The 22,911-nt window shown below is 36.0% G+C and overlaps 3 protein-coding genes and 1 non-coding gene across 6 annotated transcripts; all 4 read right to left on the bottom strand.

Annotated features, from left to right (window-relative positions):
• Positions 1-1,917: 1,917 nt before the first annotated feature.
• On the bottom strand, positions 1,918-7,874 carry LOC112511247 (linoleate 13S-lipoxygenase 3-1, chloroplastic-like). Of its 2 annotated transcripts, XM_025116787.1 has the most exons (8): positions 7,342-7,874; positions 7,206-7,254; positions 6,807-7,087; positions 6,244-6,481; positions 5,586-5,921; positions 5,315-5,508; positions 3,495-4,060; positions 1,918-2,868 (listed from the first exon to the last, which is right to left on the bottom strand). In XM_025116787.1, exons 1-8 carry the CDS (start codon positions 7,588-7,590, stop codon positions 2,112-2,114), a joined length of 2,670 nt encoding a protein of 889 aa, XP_024972555.1. In that variant the 5' UTR covers positions 7,591-7,874; the 3' UTR covers positions 1,918-2,111. The 2 variants fall into 2 exon arrangements, with proteins under 2 accessions (XP_024972555.1, XP_024972554.1); XM_025116786.1 differs by having other exon boundaries at positions 7,206-7,874.
• Positions 7,875-10,507: 2,633 nt separating this feature from the next.
• LOC112511044 (RING-box protein 1a-like) lies at positions 10,508-18,063 on the bottom strand. 2 transcript variants are annotated; one of them, XM_025116413.1, is made up of 5 exons: positions 17,857-18,063; positions 17,718-17,768; positions 17,567-17,626; positions 11,542-11,613; positions 10,508-10,737 (listed from the first exon to the last, which is right to left on the bottom strand). In XM_025116413.1, the coding sequence occupies exons 1-5, from the start codon at positions 17,987-17,989 to the stop codon at positions 10,700-10,702; spliced, it is 354 nt and encodes a 117-aa protein (XP_024972181.1). In that variant the 5' UTR covers positions 17,990-18,063; the 3' UTR covers positions 10,508-10,699. The 2 variants fall into 2 exon arrangements, with proteins under 2 accessions (XP_024972181.1, XP_024972182.1); XM_025116414.1 differs by having other exon boundaries at positions 17,718-17,776; positions 17,857-18,059.
• A 533-nt stretch (positions 18,064-18,596) lies between these two features.
• On the bottom strand, positions 18,597-18,678 carry TRNAS-GCU. The gene has a single exon. It is a non-coding gene; the product is annotated as a tRNA-Ser (tRNA).
• A 230-nt stretch (positions 18,679-18,908) lies between these two features.
• LOC112511043 (cation/calcium exchanger 4-like) lies at positions 18,909-21,384 on the bottom strand. The gene has a single exon (XM_025116412.1). It carries the CDS (start codon positions 20,987-20,989, stop codon positions 19,115-19,117), a length of 1,875 nt encoding a protein of 624 aa, XP_024972180.1. The 5' UTR covers positions 20,990-21,384; the 3' UTR covers positions 18,909-19,114.
• Between the last annotated feature and the right edge of the window lie 1,527 nt (positions 21,385-22,911).

The following is a 22,911-nucleotide window of genomic DNA, read 5'->3' as shown; positions in this document are numbered from 1 at the left end:
TGACAATTTAATATTTTAAGGTTCGTGCTTTAATTATACAATGCTTTAGAGTCCATCTTTTTATAAGTTACCTTTGTTATGTAGGTTATCAAAGGGTCAATGGTTTGGTGATAGGATTACTGGTAAAGTCAACATTCTAAAAGGTCAAGGTCTTTAAAAACTAACATGTATACATCCACAAATGTCCATTTTTACCCTCCATAACGCATCTGCAAGCACCCATTCTTACCTTTATGTTGTTAGGCATGGCTAGAAACTAACATATGTACGTCCATTCGATTCATATATGAACACCTCACACATGTACATTTATATATCAACCAAAATTTACTTTTTTTTTTGAACGTCTTCTCCGTAAGTTGTAGCCTAAACACTTACTATGTTTTCTTGAAACCTTTTCTACCAAGTAAAGGAAGCTCGTGTTTTTGAAACTTTTTTAAGAAAGGAAAATAATGATAAGTTTCCTCCAAAAATGTGGGAGGAAGAGGAAGGAAAGACATTAAATATTAAAAAAAAAAAAAAAACTATTAAAATTACGAAACTATCCAATCTTTCATTTTAGATGATACATTTTTAAAGGAAATGTTATCGATATATACACACACACATATATATAGAGAAAGAGAGAGATGAGTTCACGTGAGACCAAATTGTTGTCATAAGACTTGGTTATAACAAAATACCGTAAAGATAAAAAAAATTCAAACATTCATAACAAAACATTATAAAGGTTACTTTTAACGAAGTTTTATTTTAAAATTTCAAGTATAAAAAAAAAAAAAGTAATTTTAGGCATGTTATACAAAGGATGGTCGGCGACAGCTAGAACATAGGAGGAAACAAGGGATGAGTATTGGGGAAGACACGTAGGGGGCCACCGGTGAGAATGATGACTCATGAGTTGTACTCCAAAAAAGTCGTTTTTTAAAAAAATTAATTAATTTAAAAAAAATATAATTGAAATATGTAAGGAGTGGAGCCACAACAGAAGTTTGATGTACCAAAAAAGATGAAGAGTCAAAATGGTAGTAATTTAATTGTGTTCATAAATCAATCGTATCGTGCCATCTTCCAATTATTAAAGCAGAAATTGACATACATACCATACCCCGGCCCCACCCACTACTCCATCAATCATTTCTAAATATCTAATTCCACTCATCCTTATCCAGCTCTTTATTAACACATGCACCTTCTTCATTTAATTATACATAATTCTTTTTAACAGTTGTAAATCTAGCTTATTTAGTAAGCTTTATGCAAAAAGTTAAGTTTTTTACAAATATGTCGTCCCTATCTATTAACAACATGATTTTTTTATCTATGAAAAACTTTCTCAAACAAGAACGTTCTCAATCTATATACATAGGTTAATCCAAACAGACAATCTTGTCTATACAAGACTTAATAAAAAACCAGTCAAACCACCTCTTACTCAATCTAACACTTAGGGGCCGTTTACCAAATGCTTACTCGGGTAAGCCCTTACCAAGTCACATTCCTTTACTGGATGAATATGGCAAGAATCAAAAATCTTATCTGGTAAGAGCGAAGGCCAAAACCACGAGTCTTACCCAGTAAGTGATGGCGACGATCCTTACCACGGTTAGCGCTTACCGGGTAAATTATAACATACAATGTTGTTTTCATAGACCAAAATCTTACCCGATAAATCAGCGATAGAGTTGAATTTTACTGTTAAACACTTATCTGGTAAGTGTTTAGGTAAACAGCCCCTTATTCAGACTAAACCTTACCCAAACTACCTATACCTTCTCAACATTTATAAATTTGGTAAATGTTACACTTTTGATGAACTAAATGACCGTTTTACCCTTGATAATATATGCAGTAATTAAATTCTCCATCTCATAATTAAGGATATAATAAGAAAGTATGCACTTATTTTGAGACAAATTTTAAAATAGAAATACGGATGCTTATTTTATGACAAAGGCTAACGTTAAAGATACTAGACGGGTTAGTTAAACTCGATCGTCCTATGTTTTATACAAAACGGGCAAGATCTTACATTCGATCAACATATCTAACTTACAACTTAATAACAACCTCATTACAAGATAACTAACTTAATATGCGCCGAAAGGGGTTCAAATAGACACACTGTTTGGAACCCCTCGGCAAGTTACACCAGGCGGTGAACTCGGTGCAAGAAGTTCGTACGGCAGAACTCCAGCACCACATCGATTCTTTAGACCTGTGTCCCTATTCCTTCTTTCGATCTCCTTCTCTATCCTCTGAATCTCTGCCGAGAACCCGTAAAACGCTTCCACCATCTCCGCATCCCCAGACCATGTGTACGTCTGATGTCGCTCGCCGATATACTCCTCATCAGGTGAGTGAGTAGACAACGTATCCACCACTGCCATGTATTTTGTCGATTGCAACATGCTTGGCAATGCCGAGAGGAAGAATTTTTGTGGATCATCGAGGAAGCTCGTGTATTCGGGATCGTTTTCGTCAGGAAGCAACCGGCGCATAAGCGGAGGTCGGTTTGGTATGTAGCCACCGTATGGATACTGGCCGAAGTTAAGAGCCGCGTGCTGGGCTGACGAGAGCCAAATGATGGTAGTCAGGACGGAGGTGAGGTCATCTCCATTGGCCAATGTGGGCCACCAGTTCTTGTCACGGAGATCCGCGTGGCCCACATTGATCGACTCCGCATACCATGCTTGGAGCTCTCGGTCGTTACAGACGTCCGATGAGTCCGGGTAGTATCGGGTTACATAAGTACGAACCCAGTTTTGTATGGCTTCCCAAATTAAGAGCCCATCAGAAGCATACGGGTAGTCTTCGATTAGGAGTTTCAGACCATGTCGCTGACTCGGGTCGGGAACTGCCATACCCCTGTATGCATATATTCGTCAGATATTTGAGTTTTATAGTACGCCAAATATGCCTAAAATGTCCTAATAAACAAACTTTATTAGACCAGACAATTGTGTAACATATGTAAAAATGTGACAATAAGTTATTAGAACATTTGTTAGCGTCCTAACAAGTTTTAAGACCCATTTGAAATAAAATGTGTTATTAGCTTTTTTATACGACACTTTTGACATCGTTCTATAAGATACTTGTTTTTATAAGACATTTTTTCAAATATTTTCGTATAAAGATACTAATATAATGTTTTATTTCAAAAATGTCCTAAAAACTTGTTACGACACCTAAAAGCTTCCGTATCAATCCATTGTAACATCGAATGCACAATTGTTTTGTCCTATAATTTTTAGTCTTATAAAACAATCTATTATGACATTTAGCTGTTGTTTGGTTGGTTTTCCATTAAAACCTGTCTGGCTGGATTAATCTGTCTGTATCGATTGAAAGGTTTTTATTAGGGTTTTTTATAGATAGAAGGAGCACGTTTTTTAAAGCCGACTTCTTGTAGTACATCTATTATGCATGTAATGTATGAAACTAAGAATACAAATTTACAATGATTAATTGTATGGGTTTTGGATGGATACCTTCTAATGAGATCAGCTGGGAGGCCTTCTAAATCAAAGCGCCAATGTTTATACGCAGCCGCACTTATTTCCATGCAGTAGCGGCCAGGGGTGAAGCATTGCTCAATGACACCATCGGCATTGATGAGGTTCTGGCGGGCAAGGGCGTTGATCTCTAGCGTATATCTCATATGTGGGTCCAGAAGCTTATATATCGGGTGCATAGCGCTCAATTGTCTGTGTGCAGACAATATAAACGGTTCCATGGCTGCATGTGTCCGTAACCAGTGGTTCGAAAGTTGGTGCACACCAGCGTCGTTAGAGCAGACATGGGCTTTAGCCAGTTGCCAAGTCCAGTTGCTGGTGGCATCTACTGGCGGTGTGACCACACGCTTTGATTGTGAACCAGGTAGAGCCTGTGGTAGGCTAAGCTCGATTGCAATGGGCTTAAGCGTGCCGGATGGATTCAAGTAAAATATGGTGCGAGTTGCATATGCCTTACGCCCATCAAGTGCATTTATTCGGTCAAGAAATGGTATGTATACATCATGGTAGTCGATTATGAATAGCTTATTTTCCTCCATAGCCTGTTAACATTTACTAAATGTTAGTTACATACGTATACAGAAATACTCACTAATGCAATATATATATATATATATATATAGAGAGAGAGAGAGAGAGAGAGAGAGAGAGGCACCTTCTTTTGTTAACCGCCTAACTAGTACAAACTTTGTTAACCGGGTATTTTCGTCTTTTTCATATATCGGTATCACATTCCTCAATCATTTACTTTGTATAAACTTCCTTAATTATCTCATTCACTTTCTTGTTTCATCCTATGAACTTTGGTAAAAAATTTGGAAGTTCATACACGAAACGACATTATGAACTCAAAGAAAATCATTGTTTCACCTATAAACTTTTTAGTTTTCACCTGTGGACTTCGATAAATTAGGAATTGGAACAATCAAAGTTCATAGATGAAACAACACTATCAACTTTAAACAAACACCATATAAACCATGATTATTTTCCAAAAATAGAACATTATTATTTTTTCAAATATAAAATATGATCATCTTCCAAAAATAAAAACAATTTGTTGGAAAACGGTCCTCCATTTAATTCAATTTCTTTCCTTTTTCATCATTTTATAACTTCACATTTAATCATAACCGTTGATCACAAAATGAACGGCTCGGATAAGTTTGTAAAGTTAATACTATTTACTTGGTTAACAAATGATTGTGCCTATACATATATAGACTCAGGTTCGGAGGAAAACAAAAAAAAAATGATAAAAAATGAGGAACACCCTAATAACCATTCATTTGTCTGGTATGCACATGTGCATAAAAGCAATGAAAACATTTCCTAGTTTTTATGCACAACAAATTACTTTTATACATATATGCACCCTAGAAAATGAATGGTTTAATGTGTTCATTGTTCATTTTCTTGTGGTTTTCCGGTAAACCCAACCCTATATATATATATAGAGAGAGAGCGATAGAGAGAGAGGTTCATATGAGAATGGTACCCATTTAAGAAAGTAAAAAAATGGCCAATTACGTACGAAATCACATGTGATTTTACATTAACGGTCAGAAAAATGTGCGGGGGACCCTATGGCCGGATAGCAAGGTTGGGTGAATAACATATGATTTTGTACGTGATGTTAGTGTAAAATCACATGTGATTCAGTCATTTTCTTATTTTCTTAAATAGGTACCATTATGAACCCGACTGTGTATATATATGTATGTATGTATGTATATGCTGCAATTTGCATATGTAAGAAAGAATTTAAAGGCTCAACTGGTATAAAAAATTGTTACCTGCTGGACGGTCAAGCCGTTAAGGTAGCCTGAAATGTGTTCTTCTTGGAGGGCGGACTCTTGTCTGCCATAGATATCAGGGTCGAGTCGACTCACTGGTGGGAAAGCTTGAAGCTTTTCTATGTTGACAGGGTTGACCCCTGCGAGTGCTTGGCGAGCAAATTCATCATCACGTAACCATGAAAACTTGTCCTCTGCACAAATGAATAGTATAAACTTCCATTCAGTTTTTTATCTTCACATATGAATTTGCATATAAAATGATGCTTACTGGAAAGAATCTTGGGGGTATCATATTTTAGAAGGCCACCACCCTGGCTAGACTCATGGAGTCTGGTCACTAAGTTTGGCAATCTAAGCTTCTTTAAGAGATCATCCTGAAGGCCTAGTTTCAAATGGACTCCTTCACTATAGAGACTTTCGATCTGTGAGAACCCCTTGAAGTCGTGTTTCTTCGAAATGCTGGCCACCATTGACGGCAGCAGATTATGTAGCACCGCCTTTAGCCGCCCTGTTGAGAATGCATTTTGCTTCGACTCTTCGAATTGTTCGTCTCTCGGAACATACAAAGGAAAAGGCTTCTCCACTCGACTCTCAGCTAAAATATCTGTTTGAATCACACAACAATAGATAATCTCAGCAATCCAGCACTCGGAAAAGTTCAAATGAGAATCATAAATATTTTAAGAAACTGAGAACCAACTGTTTCATGCGTAATTCATAATGAATAACCCTGAACAATCATGAATATCATGCATCATACATCTTTATGATGAATATCATGTGTTTTCATTATGAATGATTTTCATCACGAATAAAGAATGAATAAATGATTCCCAAGTTTCAAAATATTTACGATTCTCATCTAAACCCTCCCTTATCATTATTTAGGCCGTATTTGGGAAAAAGATCGGTTACACAATACACACCAGTATCACTAGGTAAACGGCCAGTGCGACACCGCCTTGGATACGGGATCTTTTCACCTCCAAGTGACGGCCTAATGAAGTCGTTTCCTCTGTCAGGATTTCCCAGATCATTATAAACATCATAATCATACACTCGATCCGATAACTTCCTCACTCCTTTGCCATCACCTCTTAAATCCTTGAGCTCTTTCTCTCTTAACACTTTTAACCCGGCCGGAGTCTCATCAGGCAAATACGGCTGCTCAAATATACAATTATATTCATAAACATGTAAGCTTGATACAACTTTGAAACAAATTTGTTATTGAATTACCAAGAATCGAGTCACCATCTATTAGATCACATCTCAAGAAGTATTCCAATAATAGTTTTATCTATAGATTTAAAAAAAATGAACCCTTTTCGAACATTATATTCGGGGATCACATGGCATGTTCATCAACTACTAATCATGGTGGATCAAAGAGAAATCAAGATTTGACTTTCAAAGTTTAATCCTTTGACTTGTTATAGAACACCGAGGATTTCAATTTTCAAGTGGAAGAATTAAGAAAGATAAGCACCTGATTAGAGAAGAAAATCCTGGGCTTAGGATGATCATTAGTGGATTGAACCCAAGAACTGCAAGGGAAGTAAACAGGACCACATGCAAATCCTTCAATGGTGATACTCTCCAAAAAGAACTCCTTTTGATGCTTATTAGTGATGGTAATGGCTCCTGGAATTCCAAAATCTGAATCCACCAATATATCAGATGTGTAATTAACCTTTTCAGATTTGAGGTTTGATTTCTGTGACCAATCCTTCAACACAGATTCTTTGCTTTTCTTTGGAGCCCTTGTTTCTTCAGCATCAAATGAAATTTAAAAGAGAACAAAAAAGAATCAGTAAGAAAACAAGAAGAAAGTCGATAATTTATTGAAAACTTATAACAGAGGCATTTCATCGAACGAGTGGCGTACTTGGATCAATATCAGTACTGTAAAGCTCCAAAACAACATTTCTCCCGATCTGATCAGCAAAAGCGTCAAATTTCTTGACAATCGCCTCTTTAAAATCTTCCTGATTCTTGTTTCGAACAGTCAATACAGCTCTCACCTTAAAGGTAACCGCCTTTTCGGCTTTCACAAATTTCGCCAAATCTTCACTTATAGCAGCCACCACCACTGGAGTCCTCCTTGGAATCTTTTTCCTGAATTGGGCGGACCTGGAGTTATCAATCGGAACAAAAAGTGGGTTCAGATACAACTGATTCTGGTTGTGATTGATGGTTTTTAGAACATTGGAAGCAAGAAACGGAGATTTTTCCGTCATGGAAGAACCCATGATTTCTTTAACAAGGGCCATACAGAGTGGAGTTGTGGGGAAGAAGAAGAGGGAGAAGGTGGGGTTGTACAGTGGGAATCAGGTTAGAATGTATATATAGGAAGAAGAAGAATTAGTGGATTTGGATGATGGTAGTCATGACGACTACGATTGTATCAGTGGTCAATCATGTCAGTCCACAACCCACGTTTAAAATTTTCCACATTGTTTCATTCCAATCGACAAGGAGAAGCCTGATTCGAGAAAATTCTTGGAGTCAAAACCTGAGTTCTGATCCGGAAGATGATTGATTGTTTGCATAAAGAGGGAAGAAGAAGAAGAAAGGAGAGTATTTGAGATCCAAAATCATGGTATGTATGTATGTAACATTATAAACTAAAAACAAAATACATCAAATATTTTTGTGAAAACATACTTTCATTGTTAGTATTGTTTTTTTCTATTTTTTTTTAAAGGGTGTAACAGGTTGTGTTTGGATTAATCAAAATAAATTATGATCACAATAAATAAATTTAAGTTTACCTCTTAACAATGGTTTTACTAAAAGACAATCTCTGAATCGTTGAAGGATGAATCTTGTTTGGCAAAAAAAAGTTTGTCTCTTAATGGTTTCAAAACCTTCTGAATAATTTTGTATCTCGTGCCTCCCGTAACAATTCAGCGCCATAATTTCATTTTAAATAATTATTTTATATTTCATTAGAGTCTCTTAATCATTCTGACCACTTAATCATTTAGCAACTGCCAAACAGCCTCTGAGTGTTCCATAACGATATTCAATGACTTGAAAGAAAAGCATAAAAATACATTTATAATATTATTTTAGTTTGTTTCAAAATAAATATATGTTTTTAAAAATAAAAGTTGATTTTATTCTTATTATCTTTCTACAATTAGGGGTAAAATTGTCGTCTTATTATTAGAAAATGCAGTTGTAGTTGTAAAATTGTCTGGATCTACAATATGTTATGATTTTTATTTTTATTTCTTTTTTAATGTTTTGATAGTAACGAGTCATTTGGTGATTGTTAGTACAATATAATAAATAGACGTATGATGATGACGAAAAAGACATCCACTTACCATGTATTTCAAGAACTTGAAGAAAAAATATACATAAAACCAAATGACACGTTTTTTTCCATAAAAAGCATCAAAAAATCATGTGGATTATATTGTTTTATGAATCCCAACTCTGACCCAAAATTTTATGACAATGGTGGTGTTATATAAATATCTATTTATATCAAAAAATCAAATCATATATCGAAAATGTAAATAAAAAAACAAGTATGATTAACCTACCTCTTAAGATAAAAATGAAAAACACGTTGAGACAAAGGAAATGGTGTCGAGTTTGTTTGCCATTTTCATTCCCTTCTATGCACCAAAAGAATAAGAGAAAAAGGGGAAAAAGCAGAGACATTTAAGTAGTATTCAGAGAAATTTGACAGTAAACGGTATATTTAAGCATCTCAAGTTCATGCTTAAATGCTTCTCTAGTAGCCTTTGTGGTAATTCAGTAAAGCCAAAATGGGATGACTTTTGAGGCGTTAAGGTCGTCTGTTTATTAAACAATTGATGCATTCATTTTGGTACGATTAGTTGATATATGCTCGAATTCAAGTGTGACATGTTAACGTGTGCGTTGATTAGACATTTTAAGGATAAATATGCATGTTAGAGAAGTTTCAGTGCAAGAAAAACAAAGTTAAATAGTCATTGAATGTTAAATTGATCAGTAGTGTTTGTCTTAGACTCATATTAAGGAACTTATGGTCACTTTTATATTATAAGATTGTTATTTATTTAGGTTTGTCATATTTAGATATGTTAATAATATGCTTAAGATGTAAAATTACGCCATCATCTGTGATGTGATGAGATGATCATATTTAGGTTTATTAAGCTTGTATTTTTCCGTTTGTTGTTTTCAGTAAGCTGATAATCATTCATCCTTTATATGATTTCTTTTTGTTATATGATGTTTAAATATTTATAATTATATAAAAAAATATATTTGTTCAAGTAATCAACTTAGCTACGATCTCAAAATCTAAATGATAATCTATTTTTTACTCTACAACAAAGTACCTCTTTCTATTTTTATAATTGTTTATAGATAACTCTTTGTGAAATATATAGGGAAAAATTCCATTAAAATATAACATATTTTGTTTTTATTTCTATCTCATGTAACATACTTTTAAAACCTCTATTTTAGTACTTGAAATATAACATTTTATACATTTAAGTATCTGGTTTACCTACATATCTGGTAACCAATGGATTAAAATGATGTACAAAAATGAGGTGGAACAAAAAAAAAATAACATGGAATATAATTTAAAACAAAGTGAACAACATTAACAACTTCATTGTTTCAAAGATTTAGTTTTAAAAACTATATGGTAGCAACCAACCAAACAATATGATGATACCCTTCCTTTATAAACGCAAGTTTTCCGCATACAACGAAACCATGAAGCGATGGCCCGTACCACTGTAAGTTTGCCCCTGACTGGCAAGTGGCAGCCACTGTCATTCCCTCCTTTCTACACCCTAATGAGTAATGAACCTCCCCCCTCTACATAAAATGACCGTCGACCTTCCTCTCTCCATAAGTACATATAAACAATGAACAATTCCCGTTAATATCGAATACTTATTCACACGTGAACCAAAAAGAGTTGTAGAAGAATATGGTGGCGGGAATCTTGCTATCAATTTCGATTTAATGACGAGAGTAATTACTGGGCAGTTAACCACTCTCTGATTTGTGCTCCTCAAAGGCCGAAGGGAGGACATAGACTAACGCGAGAGGTAAATCACACATGCATCCATTGAGGGAGGAGTGGTGCTCCAACTCAAAACTAAGACCTCAGATTACACTCACACCGCTACCACACATCTATTATACATGGAAATGGAACTATGAAATCACAAGACAAAAACATGATCACCATTTGCCAAAAGAGAGCATGAAATGACAGTCACACATATTCTTTTTACTGGTCCAAAATACCCCTGTCATCTTCAGTAACACATCATAATATTACAAAAAAAGAAAAAAGAAAAAAACAGCATATACTTCTCTTCTCCATACTCCAGTTGCAGTAATGTGCCTTCTCTAGTGCCCATATTTCTGAAACTCCCATTCACTGTTGTCTGCAGAACACACGCAACCATCTCAGAAACAGTAATCTAGAGACCACTATTTTTGGAAAATTACCAAAATAGCCATTTGCCCAAAAATTTCCCAAACTAGCTGTTTTTCTCAACACGTTATCATGAACTGACTGGTAAGAGTCAGGTTAATACGAGAACAGTTACCACATAAGAGAATAAGAAAACAGTCCAATCACATTTGAATTCACACTAAAATCACATGTAAACCACTTGTGATTCACACAACTCAAGTCGCAGCCCCATCGCTCGCACACCTTTGCATTGACCGTTAGTGTAAAATCACATGTGATTTTGCATGTGATTTGGCTGCTTTTCATGTTCTTTTATTAGGCTACTGTTCACGTTTGAACCTCCCTCTAGCCAGTAAATCCGCACAATATGACCTAGAATTCAAATCTTCTGCTTTTCGGCTGAGATATGGTTTACCAACAGACAGAAAATGTCTGAAAAAGTACATTCCACAAATTTGCTAAGCCAATTTGCAGGATCTGTGGCTATTTAATGATAATTTGCGAAATAACAGCTAGAGGGGCCGGAACAAGAAGGCTAAATATTGTGAGAAGTTTCAGAAAACCTATTTGAAGATGAATATGTTAACCGACAATACCAATTATTCATATGGGTTATCTGCAAATGGATTTTTTCAACGATTCACATATGAACCTTCCCTTCTCAAGATATTTAGCCTTCTTATATGAACCTCCCACAAAATCGCGATTTCTATTTGGTGATTTTTGAGCCAAAAATGGCTAGTTTGCCGACGGGTGAAGTTTAATGGTATACCTAGAGGGCAAACTTGACGAGTCTTCAGCCACCGACTGATGCAGTGAAAGTGAAAAGCATGGTTGCACACACCTGCATATCAATGCAATTTCGTTATCGCATGTTTCAATGTTCAGAAATCATTAAACACCAACATTTCAGTAACTTGGTATACATTTTACACTACAAAGAGATGCAAATATAACCAGGGGAAAATTGTCACAATAACTGGCACAAAAAACTACCAACAATTGAGCATTAAGACAAAGTCTGTATCACAACAAGAATCACAACTAATGGCAAAATGAGCAGATTATCTGGAGTAGGTAATGGGTCAAAATGGACAACAAAAGGAGGATTACTTTTTTCTACCTAAAAATGGCTCAATATGGGTTGGGTTGGATTCACTAGGTGGTTCCGAACACCTATTCTCTCTTTTTTCATAAAAACAAATAAAATTACACCCATATGTGTAGATATATAGCATGCACATACATATACAACATATGCACACAGTATAAAACAAATAAAAATAACTAATAGATTACAAACATATATTATTTGTCATGAATTACAACTAAAAAGTGTTGTATGATCAATATATACCATTATATATCAACTATATCGAGATAGATTGATGATTACATTAGCTTTTTATTAAAATTTTACTTTGTCAAATGTTTTGAGATCATGCAATTAGTATCGATCTCTGTGGAATTATCATTTTATACTGTCATACTATTTTGTATTGCATCATATGGTTACACACTTCATAATGTCATATATCATTTTGCTAGATTACCCATATTTAATAACTTTTAAACCCGTTGATAAAACTCTAATGGGTCAATTGGGCAGGTTTTCCACTGGGCAAGGATACAGAAGCATGATATCAGGACAAGAGGTCATGAAAGTTCTTAAAATTAGGGATACAGGAGTGAGTTATTTATGTAGATTATTAACACATATGAAACAGAACCATGTAAAGCAAGTTCTTCGTAGTTCACACATTACCAAAAATAGTAAAATGCAAGAATCCAAGTTGTCGATCGTAGTGCAGTTGATGCAGTGTTACTATTCATCAATGACATGAATATAACTGCTTAATGCAATGCTGTTCTATTAAAAACTAGAAAGACAAGAGGTCTGAACACCATATTCTAATCTCTTCAAAAGAACCATCTTAGCTTCTTAAGCGGAAAGTGGCAACTAGACAGATACAAAGTTATAATGGTTCAGCATGATATATGACGAAAAACATATATATATATATATATATATATATATATATATATGTGTGTGTGTGTGTGTGTGTGTGTATGTGTGCATTTTGGCTGTATAACATATATCCAAGAAGAATAATGGTGAGTTTATATGGTTCTACATATACCAATCCTGACAATAGTGTAAGAATAATAATGCATATAGTATACTTATGTAACTATACTGTTACAGTCTAGACGGTGGAGACGGATAGATAGCTAGACTTCCATGCATAATAAAACAGTGAGACCCTCAGTCAAGAGATATAGACCAAAAGGAGGGAGTAGAGAGAGAAGCAAAGAAATTGAGATCAAAAGAAAAAAACAGTCAAAAGTACTTGAAATAGAGAGAATCAAGAAGAGAAATGGAAGGGACCTTCATCATGTAGAAGGAAAAAACATTGTTAAAATCGAAATTGAATTTGAAAAGGATAATAAGTTGTACAGTTCAAAGCTTTGCTTTTTTCAAAGCTCTTCTTTATACCCAAAAAACATTCATCCAAAATATCACTCTCGTGACCCTGGCATTCATGGTCAATCATGTATAGATACCATCAAAGCTGCACACTGTGAATTTTGTCTTACCAAATTAACGAGTACCACAAGGGAAGTCCCGCCAGTACAACTTGGGTAATGCCCCAAGGAAATTTTTGTGTACACCTGTTAACATGATCAATGCATGGTATAGTTCAACCCCACAGGCAAACAGCCCCACACCATAGATTTCTGGGGCTGAGGGAGGAGCCATTTAGATTTTCCATTAGACATATCTTTAATGTTCATTGCTTGAAGAAAAAATATGTATAGTGCTGGTAATTATGTGCACTCTCCACTCAAAACATTATAGAAAAATAGCACAAAGGTTTGTCAAAAGGTCTTGTAAATTAGCACCAAGACATAGTACATTGGACATGTCATATTTGATGTACTCCAGCGTTTTCTTTTGGTTTTTTCTTTTTTGACATGCTCCAGTTGGTTGGTACAAGCAACCGATAAGACAGCAAAATTACTTACAAGCAACACAGCAGGCACAAACCAGATTTATCATATGAACAAATACGCATCCACAATTAAGAGGGGGAAGGTGAGTAGGGAGGGACACATACATACTATCAACAAAATTAAATTTCTGGAAATTTTCTCTATGTTTACATCAATGGTGCTTTCAATCACATTGAATGATGTCAATGGATTATTTACTACTTGTATCCAGGCTGCTTTCAACCTGAACCACATGACTACACTTGAACAATATTTTATATTGTTGCCACCCTTAACCTTACTCAATATCCTTGTTTACAATATAATCTATGTTTCCATATGACCCCTCAGCATTTTTGCCACATCTGATTCATGATTTTTCTTCGTACCGGAGCTATCTAAATTGTGATGTAGTGTTTCTATATCCACCGCCATAGAAATATGTTCGCACAGAAGTCCTGACGATCACATCACAACAGGTGGTGTTGCTCGAAATAGCCAAAATAGTTACGGGACAAGGTCATCAAATGCCAGGTACATAAAAACAATTAGAAGCCACTATCGCAAAGGGTTCTGTAGGATTGGGGATTCAAGCTCAAACGTTGTTAACTACATTTGAGCATGTGAGTTTGGCTTGACCACAATTGACGTAGCTTTAACAGAGCTTGACCGAGTTCAACCATCCTTGGCATGGTTGGCTTGGCTGACAAGTTGGGTTGGTGTTAACTAAGTTCAACAGGTCAGCCATATTCTATGTGTATAGATCGAACAGACAGTGGTTGAATGGGGATTCTTGCATGAGCGAACAGGGTTTGTGTTGTTGGGTCCTTTTTTGGAACTTAGGTCGGCAATCTTAGGATCAACTTAAACAACCTTGGCCAATATGTGTCTACAAGGCTAGGGCCTCTTAGCACGTAATTCAAATGTCCAATGACCAACGTAGACAACTATGTGTCTCTCTGAGTCTCAGCATCTTCTTTGTAACTTATGTAGGTCATCCCATGACCAGCCTATAAAATCAACAACTCACAAAGTTTTTTCCCCAAGCTCGGTTTGTTGGATTTCGAGCCAAAAAGTGTCTTCTTTTGGGACAACTTTTGCTCCCTCCCAAAAGAAAGTCTTGAGATTAAGGGAAAGGGCCATCTGGGCCCACACACCTTTTGTGCAATTTATGCATCCAAACAGGTGGTCTGCATTTCTTCAGTTTTTCTATATGATGAGTTTCCAAGTTTTTCATAATTCAAATAATCCATCCCAAGATAGAGAAATAGGTGATTGGATATTGTGTAGTATTCTTCCTTGTTTCAGTTAAGAAGGAGATATCTATGGAAATGCTTTCATATTCTCTGGAATGAGCTTTGGATTCTACGATGACAATTGTTGCAATTGCCTAGGATGTACTAGATTATGAGGACCTTTAGAAAAGAGTCAGGGACAACTGCAAAACCAAGCCAAACCAAAGCCCAGTAAATCCGACTTGAAAGTAGGGTCTGGGGGGGTGAGATGTAGACAGACCTCCAACCAAAAGGGTTAAGCGGCCATTTCCGTCACGACCCCTGACTTGTGCACGAATGTGAGCATACAAGTACAAGGAATGAAGACTAATATATGGTGAACAGATCACGAAAAAGATTAAGTAGGGAAACGCAATGTGTAGGTACCATTCGGGGACTATTGCAACCCTTCCATATTTAAATTAGTACTCCTGAAGAAGCTTGATGGGGCATGATATGCCTCCAATAAGGGTTTAGTCTTCTATGATGAGACTTTCATATAGTCCTTGCTTTCCAATTCATACATTATATCGGTGTGTATTGGTGAAAGTTGGCTAGCACTATGCTCAAGTCCAACTACCTCTTTATGCGTGGAGGATGATGGTTGCTTTTGTTCTATCATCCATGGAGACCCAATTCGTTAGCTAATTTGCTCGTGACACACCTCTAACCATGATCAAGATTGTATACCATAAATCATGTTTCCATTATGGGCCAAACTAGGATTGAAACCATACTCCAAATGCAAAGAAGAATGAATAAGACAATGTAAAAACAGTCGATGCTTTACCTTTTATGGACAAATCTAACAAAAACATAGGTCCTTACATGCATCAGTACATGAAATCATACAACTTAGTTTTTTCATTGTGTTTATTTGTATCTAATAAATTATACAGTCGTTGTGGTCATCATAATTATCTCCCTTTTAAGTTCTTCCAAAAATATGAAGACAAGAGGAAAAGGAAGTAATAGAAAGTCGGGAACATTTGTTGAGTAAAAAACATATAAAATTTTGCATGTGTGATTTTTTTAAGTCATCAACAGAATATAATAAATCAACAAATAAGCATTCTAAATGTTCTTTTGTTGGCTCTCCCAATGAAAACATAAGAATAATCTTAAGAGAACTATTCTAAGTCTAATAGCCGGTTCAAGCAAAAATTTGAGCAGCAACAGAGGGAAGTCCTTTAATTTGTAAAGGAACCCACTATATCTCACTTGAAAGTTGGGTCTAGGGGGTGGGATGTATGCAGACCAAAGTTGTAAAAGGCTCAAGGCACACTTAGGCGCAAAGGAATCCTGGGGCCTAGGCACGGGCCTCATAAATGTGAGGCACATCTTATATAAAAATATATACACACACAGTTACATACAACTCAAATATGTAGAAAGTACAAGCCTCCAGTGCAGCAACCAACAGTACTTCGATAGAGGCAGACGGGAGAAGGGTTTAAAGAGTGAGCCATGAGGGAGAAGTCTTAAGGTCCGGGTATTTATAGAGAGAGGCTTGAACTTGAAGTTATAAGAACCAGGTGTTTAGTATTAGCGTTTGACTTATGTCATAATTAATGACTCCTTTAAGACGTCTAGAAGATAAGAAGACGAGAAAACTTTTTTTATGCCAAGGTTTGACTCGGTATTTAATAACTCTTTATGAGGCGCGCCTAGGCCCACAAAGCGCCTCAGCCAAGGCACAGGCCTTAGTGAGCCTTGTGAATACGCCTAGCCTCGACTTTAAAAAAGCCCAAGACCTTGAGCCTTATGAGCCTCAGAGCCTAGGTACGCTTTTAACAGCTATGATGCAAACATGTCCTCCACCCCATAGGATAGCATGTTACACAATAGTACTTCAACTTACCATATATACAAATAAAAGTAAACCCACACATTTCACATCAGCGGATCTTATATTAGCATGTACATTTCCACAATGGCCTTGCGTTACAACCATTATAGGCACATTTGTCCATATTAGATATTTAGAAGGCAAGATCAACTACATGATACTGAAACATAAACCATAATAGAATAGATAACAAGTTTCCCTCGTCAGAAGTTCGCAGATAGTTAGACACATCAACATATATTAGTTTTAGGATGATGGAAAACAATCAAAAGTCTGTAAATCAAAATCTATCATGGACACCATATGCAACCAACATCAACAAAAAGGAACATTATAGATGGCACAAAAGCAATACCCACGACGAATAAACCTAGGGAGGTGTTCCATGTTCGGTATAAAATAGTTAAGACTCAAGACCTGTTTTGTTTATGAACTCCACACTAATTTTGGCTCTAAGCAAATGGAACTTATTCCATTGCAAGAAATCTAGGTAATGAATCTTGTCATATAACTCTCCTTCCCTCTACTGCTCTACATGTATTTTAGATATATAACAGCATTACCAAACGGTCAAGAAAATTGTTGCTTAACCATGTAAATCAATGGAACACAATTTCACATGCAACAATATACTATCACTTCTTAGCTTTAGAGTTAAGAGTGTAGGCGACAAAGCATACCCCAAGCGACGGTACACTCCTCACTGGTGGCGCTAGCCTGATTAGCTTGGCACTCGATACCTAATTGAATAGAAAAACAAATCAGACTACACCGATCACATAAACGAATTCAATTCATGAAAGAAAAAAATTGCATTAAAAAAGCGCTCACAGAGATCCATGATGTGATTCCTGCAAATGGCGCAATTATCAACCACAATATCTGCACGACTTAACATATCAAAAACATGAAATCGGCGTTGAACTAGCAAAAGACTATAAAACTTAGGTTTAGGGTTTCGTAAACTCACCCCAAGCCCAAAGAGCGACGGCATTCCACTTCTTGATTTCGAAACGCTTGGGTTTCTTGGAAGAAGAAGAAGAAGAAGGTCCTGGAAGAGTCGAACCTTCACCGGCGGGCACCATGGTCACGTCGGAGTCCATAGAGTTAAACCGGAAGTCGCTTGTAAACAGTTGCCTTTGATGAAATTGTGAAATCGAGATTTTGATTTCCCTTTGGACCCCCAAATAGACACAAGGAAACACCTGCCACGTCAGCAAATATACTTTTATTGACCCTCAGGTTTCTATTTAAAATTTAGGTCTCGTCTGATTTGAATGGATTTTTTAGATTTCAAATTCATATTTAATTTATTGTATTATTCGGATTTGAAATCTTAAGATTTAATTGAAATTCTATAAATATAGAATTTTGAAATCCTTAGAAGCGTTTGGAAAACAGAATAAAACTTCAAGTTTGGATGATAGGACAATAGATAGATGATTTTATTTATCGATTTATAACAACGGAGATAAACTAATATTATTTTTTATATAGTTCTTTTAAAAGCCTGTATTGGATGATAAATATATGTTGTAAGTTAAAAATAAAACGTAACACAAATTTTAAAATTATGAATCAAAGTTAACATCAAGAATTGCTGGTTCCCAAATATGCAATGCAATTCGGATATAAAAAAAGGTATTAGAAATAAATATTGCATTTTTAATGTTAAAAATAAAGGAAAATCTGAAAAAGGAAAAGGGAAAGCGACGCCTGAGAGATTCGAACTCTCGCGGGGAAACCCCATGTACTTAGCAGGCACACGCCTTAACCACTCGGCCAAAGCGTCACTTGCGCATCCTACTCCAATTATTTTATATAAACAATCACTTTTTTTTTTTTTTTTGTACTTCGAATAAAAATCCACAAACATTCACAGCAAAGGCTAATTTATATGGAAGATATAACGGTTTCATATGATCCCAATGATACCAACTCTTAGTCAAACAAATAGTTGACTAGTAACTGGTAGTGGTAATACATACATATACATGACAACAGAGCAAGAAACTTAAGAACAAATAACAAACATAACCACCCAAATTATATCCCAAGAAAAGGCTCAAGGGCCTTCTAATTCATCATTTTCATTGTCATTGTCATTAAGCCCTCTAAACTACAATTTACATTCACAAATATGCAATCACCGGTAACTCCATCCCGCGTGCTCGTTAACGGTTCACGCTCAAACCTCGCCAATAAAACTTCCACATGAACTACAATCTCTATAATTCCCGTAAACCAGCCAGTGATATGATCCCCATTGCACCACTTAACCTTACAGAAAGGAAAACCAAATAAAGCGCAACGAGCCCTACACCCATCGTCCTATTAGGCCGCATATCGTTTCTCAAAAGAACAACAAGAGCCCACATGAGCCCAACGATCAGAAACCCCATGGTGTAGTAAATACTGGTGTCTTGAGGAACATGATAAGACGCGGGTTTTTCTGACCACGCTCCAACTAACAAAGAAACTCCCAAACCCACGAGCGTATTGAACATGGGACTCGCGTAGCATCCGGATACAGCAATCTGGATGCCGTCCCCACCATCAAGAGCCAATGCAACATTTGACACCAAATCACCCATGGAGTTCCCCCAAGCCAATACTGTTAGTGCAAGAATTGAGGGATTCACCTTTAGAAACACACCGAATCCTACCAACAAGGCTACAAGCTCATTTGCAATCATGTAGAACCAAACGATACTCATAAGAAAACCCCCTAAAACCCACGGAAATAAGAATCTACGAGGTGGATGATCTGATCTAGTGTAAAGATACGCAAGAATGCCAAGGGTTGAACCAATTAAACCACCAAGAACGTACACAATGATCCTGATTTCTGAACCCAAATCATCTTGGGTGTTCCATATGAATGCAAGAAGAAGCGGAGCCAATGAAGCACTTGCTACAGCATATGGTTTTGACCATGTTTCCTCTTCGACTAACGGAATGGTCAACAATCTTGGAACGGTTAAAGGGAATACCAGACACGAGCATAAATTAGAAAAGGAGAACCATGGCTGATCAATCTCGATCCCCTCATCATGCCATCCCCATAAATGTCTTTCGTGTTCTTGAAACTTCATTGCTTGATTCGAATAGATTGCAACATTTGAAGCCCACATCCATTCGGGTAAAGAATTTCGCGATTGAGAACCATCGGCTTCAGTTTCAACATCAAGCAAAGAGCTTTGGATGGAATCATCTTCTTGAGAAAATATACTCACTCTAAGTGGAAGCAATGGAGTTACAGAGTCCAACTTTAACCTCTGAACATGTTTCTTAAGGATCTCATTACTAGCAACAAAAACCGCATATAACACATATATCGACACAAATGCAACCGCAGCCCCAAAACTCAGCTTACCCACGATAAGAATCAACAAAAGAAACATTAATGTGGCAAGAAAGAACCCAATGTCTCTAAGAAAGCATTTTTTATCGATTTGAACTCCCTGATCAGCTACACAAATTGATATGATTCCAACAACAACACAAGTAACAAAGACTGCACCGCCCAAAACGCTATTAAGACCAACCTCACCCGTATCATTTCCCACAAATGCAGCAATACTTGCAAAAACATCAGGGGCCCCATTGCCAAGAGGAAGGAGAGTAACCCCAGCAACAGTTGGAGATAATTTCAATAAACCCGAAAGGTTTTGCAACGAAAAACAGAAGTAATCGGCAGCCGTGTTACCCAAAAGATAGAACAATGCTACAAGCCAAATAACCAAAACTATAGCACCTAATGCACCCTCATTGCAATCACAATAATAGAACTTTACGTAATCAAAAAGCCCATCAGATGAACAATGTGGATTCGCTTTTAAGAACTCACAGCTGCTAGAATAACCTCTATGGTCCGCCAATCCAGCACAGATTTCGAAGTTGGTTAAAGTATCAATTGGAGCTGATGAGTTTACAATCGATTCAATCATAGACCTACCTCTTGAGCTCGATTGACCATTGAGAACTGGAAGTTTCTTCAATGAATCAAATTGGTTGTAAATTAGGGCAATTAAAACTAGGGTAAATGTAGCATTTATAATTTCTCGAAATCGGGGACGTGAAAGATGGAAAAATTGCCTCATCTTGGTCTTATATTTACACCTTCGAGAATTATAAACAGAGTGGATGATCGAAATTCGAAACCCTAACACAAGTAAACTCGAACCTAGGGTTTCGATTTTCGGATAATCAAGTTTCTAAAACTGGGATACAGAAGATGAGAACCAAATGATGTAGGAAACTAAATTACAACCGATTGATTGAAGAAACAAAGGCAAATAAACGAGATGCAGCCTTACCAAAGAATTTGAAGTGGTATATAGGGTTTACAGGTGGAAGAAGATATCGATTCTTACGGCTCCGGTGAAAGAAAATTGGGATCGCCGGAAAGGAAGAGTCATGGAGGATGAATTAGCAATAGTAGAATATGATCGATGAGATTAAGATTTGTGATGTTGATGAATCAGGAGGGCGGTGGGTTTTGTTGTTTATTTGACAAATCAAACCACTTCTATCTCCTCCCCCTCCCCCCTCACCAATTCAAGAACACGTTTTATCATTTACTCTTTTTATTTTATTTCATTTCATTTTAACTGAAAAAAGTTACATATAACCAATTAATAATATTTTAAAGTATTAAATAATTGTTTGATAATTATTGAATGATTTGATGTAAAATGATTAAGAGGATCTTATGATATAGTACAAAATAAAATATAATTGTTTGGTAATTATGTATAATGAAATTATGGCTCCTAATGGTTAAGAAAGATCCAGGATACAAAATTATTCAGAGGGTTTTAGAACCATTAAGAGACATATTTTTTCTTTGCCAAACAATATTCACCTTTTAACGATTCAGAGATTGTCTCTTAATGGAACTATTAAGAAGTAAACAAACAACACCTAAAAAACATAAATTAGCATTATCGTTCCCAAACCCTATCTATATATTGTTCAAAATCTTCGCATAAAACGGCATCATTCCCCATGTCTACTTCTTGTTGATTGTTCTTTCTACCTTCCGTCATCACCAATGGGCCCAGACATCGGTCACCATCTTTTTGATTTGTTTTTTATCTTTCGATTCTCCCTCTTATACAAATACAACAATTCAATGGGGCGCGTATAGACGTATAAAAAAAGATGAAGAATTAAAAAAACAATCAAACAAAGTGAGATTGATTGCAGGGGCTAACAACACGATGGGCGATGAATTGAGAGCAAAAGACGATGACCAATTTTAAGATTCAACGGTTTGTTTATGTAGATTTGTGGGTTAAAAAGCAGATAACCAGTTTTAAAAGATCAATAGTTTAGTTATTCAAAAAAAGTTCAAGGTTTTATCATTCAAAATAAGAATGTTTAATAGTTTTCATTAATAAAAAAAAGTTGGAAAAGATAAATCATTAAAATTAGAATCTTTAATGATTCTTTCATTAAAAAGAAATTGGGGAAAAACCATACAAGATGGGAAAGTTGGATGGTTTGTTTAATGGGGTTTTTATTAGAAAAATAATTTAGGGACTAAACCATTTAAAATTTGAAAGTTGGTTCGGCTTATTTGAACGTTTTCCTGTATCCAATTTTAAGTTGGTACAAATCCAATACTAACATGTATCAGCCGAAAAGAGTTGGTACAACGTACGGTTAGTTGGTATATAGTATAAATTTGTACGTACGAATTATAATTGGTTAATACACGGTATCGGGAAAAAAAAACTGGTACCGTAGTAGTTCTACCACTACTGTAATTCATCACATGTGCTAAATCAAAAAAAGGCGAACGACTTTTATTGTGGCCTAAGCCATGGGTCAAGTGCTCGTACACCACGAGGCACCAGATCACTCCACATGTATCATAACATGTCACAAAAGTTTTCTATATTTTCATAAATAAAAGTATTTTATCTATCGATTGAAATTTGAACCTTCACCTTAAAATACATGTATCTTGTTTTTTTCTCATGTATTAGAAACCAATTTAATGATAATAATAAAACTA

This window comes from Cynara cardunculus (genome assembly GCF_001531365.2).
Source record: "Cynara cardunculus var. scolymus isolate 2C chromosome LG 4, CcrdV1, whole genome shotgun sequence".
Lineage (NCBI taxonomy): Eukaryota > Viridiplantae > Streptophyta > Magnoliopsida > Asterales > Asteraceae > Cynara > Cynara cardunculus.
This window is presented reverse-complemented; position numbering and strand designations above follow the sequence as displayed.

Coding starts and splice junctions, on each gene's coding strand:
- LOC112511247 (XM_025116786.1), bottom strand. CDS start 7,590: ATGGCCCTTGTTAAAGAAATCATGGGTTCTTCCATGACGGAAAAATCT. Junction 6,482..6,806: donor GGATTTTCTTCTCTAATCAG/GTGCTTATCTTT, acceptor ATATTTGAGCAG/CCGTATTTGCCTGATGAGAC. Junction 5,509..5,585: donor TACCCCCAAGATTCTTTCCA/GTAAGCATCATT, acceptor TCATTTGTGCAG/AGGACAAGTTTTCATGGTTA.
- LOC112511043 (XM_025116412.1), bottom strand. CDS start 20,989: ATGAGGCAATTTTTCCATCTTTCACGTCCCCGATTTCGAGAAATTATA.
- LOC112511044 (XM_025116413.1), bottom strand. CDS start 17,989: ATGGACTCCGACGTGACCATGGTGCCCGCCGGTGAAGGTTCGACTCTT. Junction 11,614..17,566: donor GGAGTGTACCGTCGCTTGGG/GTATGCTTTGTC, acceptor ATTGATATGCAG/GTGTGTGCAACCATGCTTTT. Junction 10,738..11,541: donor TCGTCAAGTTTGCCCTCTAG/GTATACCATTAA, acceptor TGTGTTCTGCAG/ACAACAGTGAATGGGAGTTT.